At 37.8% G+C, this 10,258-nt stretch overlaps 1 protein-coding gene across 1 annotated transcript; it reads left to right on the top strand.

The window, feature by feature from the left end:
- Positions 1–7,986: 7,986 nt before the first annotated feature.
- LOC147860110 (uncharacterized) lies at positions 7,987–9,956 on the top strand. Its single transcript, XM_087324685.1, has 2 exons — positions 7,987–8,305; positions 8,516–9,956. The coding sequence occupies exon 2, from the start codon at positions 8,524–8,526 to the stop codon at positions 9,220–9,222; it is 699 nt and encodes a 232-aa protein (XP_087180811.1). The 5' UTR covers positions 7,987–8,305; positions 8,516–8,523; the 3' UTR covers positions 9,223–9,956.
- Positions 9,957–10,258: the final 302 nt, after the last annotated feature.

Raw genomic sequence — 10,258 nt, forward strand, 5'->3', positions numbered from 1 at the left:
CATAGGTCATATTTGACCTCCGAAGACGATAATATAATCTATCTATCTATCTCACACACACGCACAGTTCTTCCGTTGCACAAAATCATCACCAATTCTTTACAAATGTGGCCAAAGGCTATGCGTAGATGCATGGCATCGACTACGATGAAACCTTCGTGCCAGTCAAGAAGATGACGACCGTCCACATGGTGTTGGTGATAACAGCAACGAGGGGATGCATCTCCATCAAATGGACGTGAAAAACGTGTTTCTTCAAGGAAACCTTGAAGAATGTGTTATATATGGTCCAACCTCGCAGCTTTCTGTCCGAACTGAACAAGTCGGTAGTATGCCAGCTAAAGAAGTTGATTTACAACCTCAAGCAAACCCCACATGCGTGGAACTCCAAAAGCGTAAGATGGAGTTTGAGGTCTCAAAATCCGACTCATCATTGTTCATCTGGAAAGGTCAATAGGGCCTAGTCTACATACTGTTGTCCGTGGATGACTTGGTCATCACCAGAACCGACCTTGCTAAAATCGGTCGTGTCAAATCCCACTATTGGCCGCATTCGAAATGAAGGGCTGAGGGGACCTTCATTACTTCCTTGTGATCGAAGTGATCCACACCCCGGACGGCATATTGCTCATTCAACGCCATTATGTCTTGAATATGTTGTACAAGTTCGGAATGACTCATTGACCTTTGCTATTTGTTGACTTTGCCCCACTCATCGACCTTTTTCACTCGTGAACCTTTCCCATTCTTCAATCTTTCCCACTCGTCAACCTTTGGGCTCCTTGACATTTACTAATCGACCGTTACTCTTCGAGTCTTCTCCCTCATCAAGCTTTCACCCTCGTCGACCTTTGGAATTGTTGACCTTTATTCGTCGAGTAATGCTTCTCAACAGGAGTAACAGAGGCCCAACGTTGTTTGACACAAACAATGGTTGGTACAAGCATGAAATGGATATTAACGCGTAATTAGGACTAACGAAGCCTTATTAGGAATAAACGTTAAGATTATACCATGAACCTTCTAGATAGATTAGGGCCAATGAGGAACAACAAGGGATTACAATAGTGGTAATTGTGAGTTAACTACCACCCTAATCAAGAACAAAAGAGAACCATGAGCTTAGCAAGAAGCGATGAATGGAGGAAATAGTGTATGCCCTTGCAACACGCCAAGGGCTCTACCTGAACACCAAAGACCACAACTGAACAACAGCACACGAACGTCGAACTACCAACGACCGAACAACAAGAACTACGAACATTGGACACAAACCACCAAGCAACGAAGAAAAAAAAGGAGTCAAACAACAAACACAAGCGCAAAACACTGACCACGTGAACACACGAGCACCGAACGTCGAACACACACCCACTGAACAAAGACCAAACAAACAAGAAGCACACAAACATGAGCACCGCACATTGAAAACCAAACAATGAGTGCCGACCACCAAATGCCGAGCACGCAAACATATGATTAGTGGTAACCAGATAATTAACACACTAATATTCAGAGGAGTAAGGAGTAATTAGATAGAAATAAAAAACATAATGTTAAAATGAACAAATATATATATATTTAGTTTAATTAATTAAAAAACAAAATGCTTCTTTTCCTATCTCTTCCTAACTAAGTGGTTTGCCGCACGAGCTTATGCAAAGCTTGTCACTAGCTTCAAGCATTGGTCGTACCCCCGGCAACAACACCATGTGTCACATTGAAGCACTTTTATCAATCGATGGAGTTCTTCCTTTTGTTGATGTCGTTTGCTTGGGGATCGGACCAACGTATACCCTATTGGTAGTGAATCGGGCAGAGGTAGTTGTCCAATACTTCCAAGCTACTAACTCACTTAGTATTATGCAATAAATATAATTTAGTTTCTCTGTCATACTCTCTCGGTTTCTCTCTTAACCACTTAATAAACAACAAGAAACAAGGTAGTATGTTTATTCCACCACTCTTAATACAAAGAGGTCTAGCACCGACAAAGAAGAGAGAGTATCACTTATTCATTAAACACTAACACTAATCTCTCTTGAGCTCTTAGTTATAAAGAAGGAGATAAAAAGGAGGCTTCAGGCTTTAATCACTAGGCAATTCTTAAGATTATAAAGCTTTTACATCATGAGTGTGGCCACTTCACACTAGGCTACCCATTGGCTTGCCTTTCCCCCTATTTGGATAGTTCTACTCCCCTTTTTGTAGACTTCATTAGTCGCTTAGTATTCTTTGTTGATGAGCTCTCTTTTTTTCTTCCAAGATTAATGAGCTCTTGTTCACGACTGATGTGCTTAACAAATCCCATCTTATATGTGCACCTATAGTGGTGCATATGCATATGATGAATTAGCATGCCATACACCTAGTGATGATCCTACCAACATGCATTCCAATGATAAAATCAAGGCCTCAACATCTCTCTTAGTAACTAGTGTCACCAACACCAATGTCATTAGTAAGGGGAGTGTCACCTTTGCCATAGTCTCTTGTAGTAAGATAATGTGTTGTGAATTAGATAAACAAGTACACACATACCTGATTCTGTAAATGTATAATCCTTGGCTTATATTTTTTTTTACTAAAGGTGGCAATGAGAAAGAAATAGATTTGATTATCGTTTCATGAGAGAGAGAGAGAGAGAGAGAGAGAGAGAGAGAGAGATTTTCTTATCTGATCATCTTTGGAAGCCAAATATGACCTAGAAGATTAAAATATACAATTTTGACGTAATACATGAGAAAGTGAGTTGTGACTCTCGATATTCAAGAACTTTACTAATGAATGTTGCAATTGAGAGTCCACATTGTGATTGCAAAAGAAATTTGTGCAAGGATTGGGTTTGGTCGAAGATGTGTGGAAGCCATAGTGGAATGTTATCAAACACAAAGCGTTGTATCAAAGTGTGATACTCATACTCCCGAACTAGTGTAGGCTAAAGTGTGCTCACCGACTACTCTAACCACTTGTGCTCCAATGCCCCATCTCACATCACATTTAGTGTGTGTAAAGTTGTATGGTAGCAATGGTTGGGTTAGCAAAAAACGGGGATGGGATGTAACATGTATTGATGTTTGTGCCCCATTTAGCGAAGAATATGATTTTATAACTCGATGCATGAGCCTACATATTCTCATGTCATGAGACATTAGCGTTGCGAAAAGGCCTCATTCACACAGGAATATATTGATGCATCATGAAGCAAGTGTGTTTCATCCCTTATTCTAAACCATTTTTTCATATATTGCATCCAACCAAAGCACAAAACTTTGCTTTTATGTGCCTTTTGGAGTTTTTTACTTGCTTTCCATGCAATTCTAGGAAGTTGATGTGATGAGAGAGAGTAGATGGATGTAGCTCAATTAGTAATATTGTTCAACCCCTACATTCTACAATGGCATTTAGAAAAATAGGGAAAAAAAGGTGTAAGAATCGAACGATGAAGGTCGTTGAGTTGATAGTCTAGAAACTTACCCTAGTTACTAAGAGAGAGAGAGAGAGAGAGAGAGAGAGAGAGAGAGAGAAAGAGAGGAATCAACGAATATGGTATTTTGCAATGCCAATGTATCATGACTTCAAATACAAAGACTTATGCTTCGTACATTATGTTGCATATGTTTCACCAAACCATCTTTTTCTCCAAACTGGCAAACAACACTCATTCAAAAATTCTTGAACCAATCCTATTGTCCACGATCCATGAAAAAGTTTCTATACAATCTAGATTTTGTTATCTTCGATGTGAGATGGGATGTTAGATAGAGCCAAGGATCTCATAACCTATGAATATTTTAACTCAAGTAGCATTGTCTCTACCATCTAACTTATTGCCCTCTACTACAATATTTTTACTTGAATCACATCAGTCCATACAAATTATGATCTCGTAAAAGGTATCCAGTGTTGGATCAAGATGGTGTAGAATCATTTACATGTTGATTCAATAGACCTTACGAAAAGAGAGGATAACGATGGACAATGATTGTCAAAATATCAATGTATTTATTGGATTATGCAATTGAAGCATTTGATGAAATAATTTGCTTGTTATCCTAGCTTGTATTTATCTTACATTACATGACAAGCCAAATGTTAATTTGCAATAGTGTGCTCATGTAGTCACTTCAAGTTTTACACCTCTACTTTAAAAAGTGGAAGGTATGAATAGTAATTATCCAAGCATTGCATAGTAAGCAACAACTGTGAGGGGTCATTCACACGTACACCTTACAAATACTCTCACATCATGAATACAACACCATGGCCAGACATTACAACATAATATGTTCATATATAGCACCGTTTGTCGATCATGTCTACATGGCATGATTGACTCGTTAAATAATAGACAATATTATTATTTGATTGCAACAATGTTTGGTCCAAGTTATGCCATCCTAGTTTGGAGATTTGTAATAGACTGTATGTACACAATATAACTCCTCTAGTTGTCACGAATATAAATATGTGCTTACTTAGAATTACCTTGTTGACATCAAAGTAAATCAACCATGTCACATTGTAGTGTATTCTCAAAGAAATTCTCAGAAAAAAGGAACAAAAAATGTACATGAATAATTCATAGGAAACTCTTGGCTCTTCAATAGTCTTTAATGTCTTAGAAAAATTATCAAGCCTAGTGGATTGTATCACGCGGTCGCTCTCATGTCATTATTCCTAGCACAAAACTGATTAAATTTTAGAATACTACGATTATACGAAATGAATGCCACTCTACTTGGATTGAATATTGCAAGCCTTTTTTGTTGTTAACTTCTTTTTGTGCATACATGATTAGCACACGGATAGAAGCATTGAGGTGGATCATAATTGCCAATGTTCAATTTAATTTGTATCATCCAATACGCAAGCTTATTGACCATCCCCATAGCATATTTACCTTACAATGAGAAAGAAAGTACAAGCATTTAACGGGAATTCTAACTTACAACAATCAAATTAAGACGAAGAGGTCTTTATAGCATCGTAAGAGCATTGATCACATCAACAACAAACAACCATATTTCATTGGGGATGGAAGCACACACAACTACTATTCTCGAGCCCTCTACGTCAATTAAAACATAGGCCTACTTACAAGAGCATGATATTCTCAACATATAAATTGTAAATTAAATGAATGGAGATCCACACTTAGTGACCAAACTTCCATTAGAATATTCGATGTTGGCTTTACAAGGGACAAAGTAATAGGAAGGTCAAAAGTTTATGTGTTGGGTTCCTTGGGAAGAGTTGCTTAGTATTATTAGGATTTGAGACTAGATTATATTTTTTTGTTGTTAGTGATAAATTGCATGGCGAATAATTTAGTCTAGAAAAGTTTTTTGTTTCAGAAAATAATTTAATGCCAGCTCCGAACAAAATGTGATACTTTTTTGGAAAAGGATTTTTTTTTTCCAAAAAATTGTAAAAGGATTTTTATGACATTGGATACGCAAATCATTCCATATTTTATTCTCCTCACAAAAAGTTATACTTTCAATTATATAGTGAGTAAATATAACCAACATTGGGCAATTCCATGGTTTTATCCTGGAGTGTCACAATTGTAAAAATAAAATTGATTTAATACCAATCATAGGATTTACCTATTCTCCACCAATCCAAGGCCTTCGAAAACATTTAAAAGAGAAAGTGGTGTTTAGGGTGGTTCTAATAAAAAGTCCAAACTCATAACTAAGTTGGTCAACAAATCTTTCATGCTTGTTTTGAGCTTGGGCTGGACACTTTTCGTTGAACAACGAGTGTGTTTTCATGGCACTAAGCTTGACCATGGCCTTTTCTAGCAGGAATGTTTTTGTCGCTCGTAGCTGCATCATTGACATTTTGATTAGGGTTGTCTATGTCACATGTGTGTTGCGGATGATATTTTTGAGTGACAGGTCATGGACTTTGTTTAAGGGTTTATATTAATGGAGTTGTTTATAAACATCAATTATCATCTCTTTTACTATGCATGCAATATTCTTTCTTCAACATGCAAGACAAGCACAAACACAGTAGGATGACACATTTCCAAACATTCAATGATGCCCAAACCACTCTTTGTTCCTCTACATTTAGGACAAAGAGTAACAACTTGGGCAATCCATAGAGTGAATTGAAGAATGGTCACCAAAAGGCATTTAGTACTTAGGGGAATGCTTCATAAATCCTTGTTTAAGTTTTCGTGTCAACCTCTTCGTATTGTGATCGATCTTGATTTACTGATGAGTTTGGTATTACCTTGTAATATTTGAAGAATTTATTATTTGTTTGTTCATGAACTTCGTGATGCATGATTATACTGCTTGAGATAACCACATACCATTAGAATAGTTGAAATCCAAAATGTGACATGTGAACAAGGTTTAGGGGGGAATTAGAACATGGTAGGTAGCTTTTAACTCAACAAAAGGATATGTAGGTGAACAAGTGTACAATCGTTCATAATCCATGTATAAGTTACTCATACTCTGCAAATCTTAGCATGGTATTTTGTATTAGTTTGTCAGAATAGAGTGGTTGGGACCCTTGTCATCTTGGTGATAATTTTCGGTATGTCTCTTCTCAGTGGGTAGGCAATTTGATTACTTGAGCATATGTGACCCATGTCATCTTAATGTTCACTTTAGGTATGTCTCTTCTCAGTGGACAAGCAATTTGATTAATTGGAGCTAACTATAAGTTTTTCGCATGTAGTAGTACTCTTTGTCATCTACTATCCAATTTAATGAAGTTAAGGGATCACCTCATTAGTCTCTAAATGGAACTGCAATAGGGTCATGTCCTTAAGGTACCAACAACACACAGTGATTATCCTTATCCATGTGTGTACATCAATCACTTTGTCCTATGGGACATCGACATGCCTGCATAAGCCTCACAAAGGGGCCTTGTGCACTTCATCTTGTATTTTAGCTCTTCACGACAACTAGCACAAAACGGCATAAAACAAATCTTTTGCGACAAATCACAGAAGATTATCTGATAATCGGCATTCTAAATCATGATCGTAACCAATCGGGTCATGCTTGATGCTTTGAATATGAGTCTTTGATTCCTATATTTGTTGATTGTGTCTGTGCCATGCACATGTAACATTGCTACACATAGTTTGTATCGATATATCATTGGAATTTATTGGTTATCGTTTGGGCATTTAAATAAAAAACTACACTTAAATATTTCGAGATTGGTAACGTAATCACATAGTTTGGTTCGTTTATGCATTTGTTGTCATACAAGTTCCACTTAAATACGATGTGTTGACATATGACCCAATTGGGAATTTTATCTTGTTATGGTCATGATCATGATTGATGGAGTCTTGACAACTAAAAGTGACATATATATCTATGTTAAACAAATCAAATCAACTTTTGTCAAAAGGAAGTGGATCAGCTATGACGAAGTGCCCGACAATGGGAGATTGCTCGACAAGGATGAGCAAGATGCGAAACCTTGGTGCTAGGTAGATAGCTAGTAGCATTTTGAGGGGTTTGACACTTGCAGAACAAAGAACCATGGACATGAAAGAGGGTAGGTTATAGATGATTAATTACATTCGGATTAGGCCAAAAAACAGTGATATAGATTTAAAGAAGTGGGGGGTGGGGGAGAGAGAGAGAGAGAGAGAGAGAGAGAGAGAGATTGAGAGAGGCTATTAAAGAGATTAGGTAATGACTAATGTACATATAGATTAGGATTAGGCTATTAGGAAGTAAAAGATAAAAAAGGGAAATGGACTGTATAGAGAGGGCATTGGAAACTTAAGCTAAAGGTTTGGGGTTCAAAACCTAAAGGGGACCACTCTCAAGCAATAATGAACAATACACATGTAGACAGATACATCTGTCTATTTATTCATCTATAATGTGTTTGTAGATATATGTATAAATAAATTTGATGCATTAAATATACCCCCCCCCCAATTCATTACCCTGATAGGGAGAGAAATGGATTAAAATAATAGGCAGAGAGGGAAAGGAAGGCAAATGGGCCATTCCTTTTTTTGTTTTTTGTTTTGTCAGAATTGAATTCCTTTTTGGCTTTTATAGTTGGGCATTCTCTGGCATGATGCAGAATACAGTCTTTCTTTCTTTTATGTTGTTGTTTTGATGGCCAGAAGAAATTGAAAGAGATTTGGGTTTTCTTTTACAATGAGATATTCTTCTGCATCGTCTTTCATCATCATCATCATCATCATCATCAGTACAATAATACATTGATAAAGATCTACTTACGAACCCAGAGCTCTGCACTGGATCCTTAATCGAGGCTTGTGATTTTCTAAATTACAGTAAGTTCAGTAGCTTTCTTTTTAGTATAAGCCTCATATAAGTCCTCTATCTCCCCCATGGATAGAAAAGTTTGGAAATTTGAGTAAAGGTTGTTTTGGGATCAATGGCATACATTGTTCTTCAATAGATCCTCACCTCATTCTCATTCTCATTCTCCCCCCCCTGTTTCTAAGACATTAATCCCCCCCCTGTCCCTTCTTTGTGAATAGAGAAAAAGATGGCCTCACTGACAAGAGGGGTGTCCTTCAGAAGGCAAGGGTCATCAGGGCTCAGCTGGACGGACACATGGACCTTCAACGAAGAAGGAGCATTGGTAAGGAACACCAAGGAAGAAGCATACACCAACAACATGGCCTCCTCCGGACATGTCCGCACCTTCGGGGGACCTTCTCTTTCGCGAATACACGATCTGCAGGATGATGATGATAATGATGATGACAAAGATCATGATGATGATAACAAAGATCATGATGATGATGATGATGATGATGATGATGATAACAATAATGGCAATGACAATGGAAATGGGAATGGGAATGGAAATGGAAATGGCTATGGCTATGGTGGTGCCCACAACAATGGCAATGGTAATAATGCCCACATCAATGGCAATGGAATTGGGGATGGTAATGATCATTCCGCAGGAGAAGATCATAAAGGCATCCATCTACCCATAGGTACTACTACTACTACTACTACTACTACTACTACTACTACTCAAGTTCAATGCCCACCTTCCCCACTTGGTGGACACTTTGCGAGGAGCAAGAGCGTCGGAAGTGTGTCTATCTTATCATCGAATGTGCCGATGCATAACCACCACCATGTTATTAGTACCAAGCCGCCCTCTCGCAACGGCGCGGCCCGCCTTCTCAAGTGGTTCAAGAAGACATTCAGCAGTAAGCCCAAGAAATGAAGAGACGAGGAGTCCCCCCCTTCCCTACTATCAATGATTAGTATCCAATGGTTTGTATAAAGGAACTCCATTATCTAGCTCTAATGGGTAATGGTTAGTGACTAATGGATAATTTGGTAATCTGTGGATACGAGTTTGGATGATCCATCTATCACTGGGTAATTTGGGTATAATGTGACCATGATGATTAATGGGAGTAACGTGTCATATATGCCCAAGGGCATTGGGGCAATGTATCTCAAAAGTTATATGCTTATGATCCTCACTAATCACCACCACTATTCTAATATATGCCTCCAAGTTGTCCATTGGATTCATTCTTGCATCATCTAGTGTATCTAATCTCTGTACAAGACTATGTAATGCGAGGGTTTATTGTCTTTTCATGTCAATGAATCTGGCCATCATTCCACTGGCGAAGGGAGAAAAATCTGCCAGAACCTGTCATACATATATTTTTGGGAATTATTTTCCTTAACGTCATTAACCAACATTGAACGATCAATTAAAGCCCTCTAAAACCCACAATTCCATTACTTAGTCATCACTAAGTCTAGGGAGAGCTCAACAACTGAATTACCTCTCTATCTTTAAGATTTCTAAGGACCTTAGCTTGTAATTTGAACTATGTTTAGCTATGTTTCATGCTATTTTTTTTTATGATGGTTTTGTATATACCTTCTATGTAATGCAAGGATATGCATATCCTAATACGTGCCTTTTGGATATTACAATATTGGGTTTTTGCATTGATTTCTATGACTAAGTTGGACCATACTTTCTAGCATTTGGTTTATGTGACTATTTTTGGGTCTACATTAGATGTTGGCACTAGTTCTCCATTTCTGAGTATTCTAAAGTACAAACGAGCATGTGAAAGCTCAATGAGAGGTTGGCGATCGGCCCACCTCGACGTTATGATATTTTAAAGTTGGGGTGTAAGTCACAAGCTCACATGTGGGTTCTAGTTGGACTTTTATGTCGATAGATGGTAGTTGCACTTTTAACACATGGCCCTAAGTTAGGGCTTTATCAC

Source organism: Azolla caroliniana, unplaced genomic scaffold (genome assembly GCF_043228905.1).
Source record: "Azolla caroliniana isolate FFs.n. ecotype wild unplaced genomic scaffold, voAzoCaro1.0.p SCAF_9, whole genome shotgun sequence".
NCBI classification, from domain to species: domain Eukaryota; kingdom Viridiplantae; phylum Streptophyta; class Polypodiopsida; order Salviniales; family Salviniaceae; genus Azolla; species Azolla caroliniana.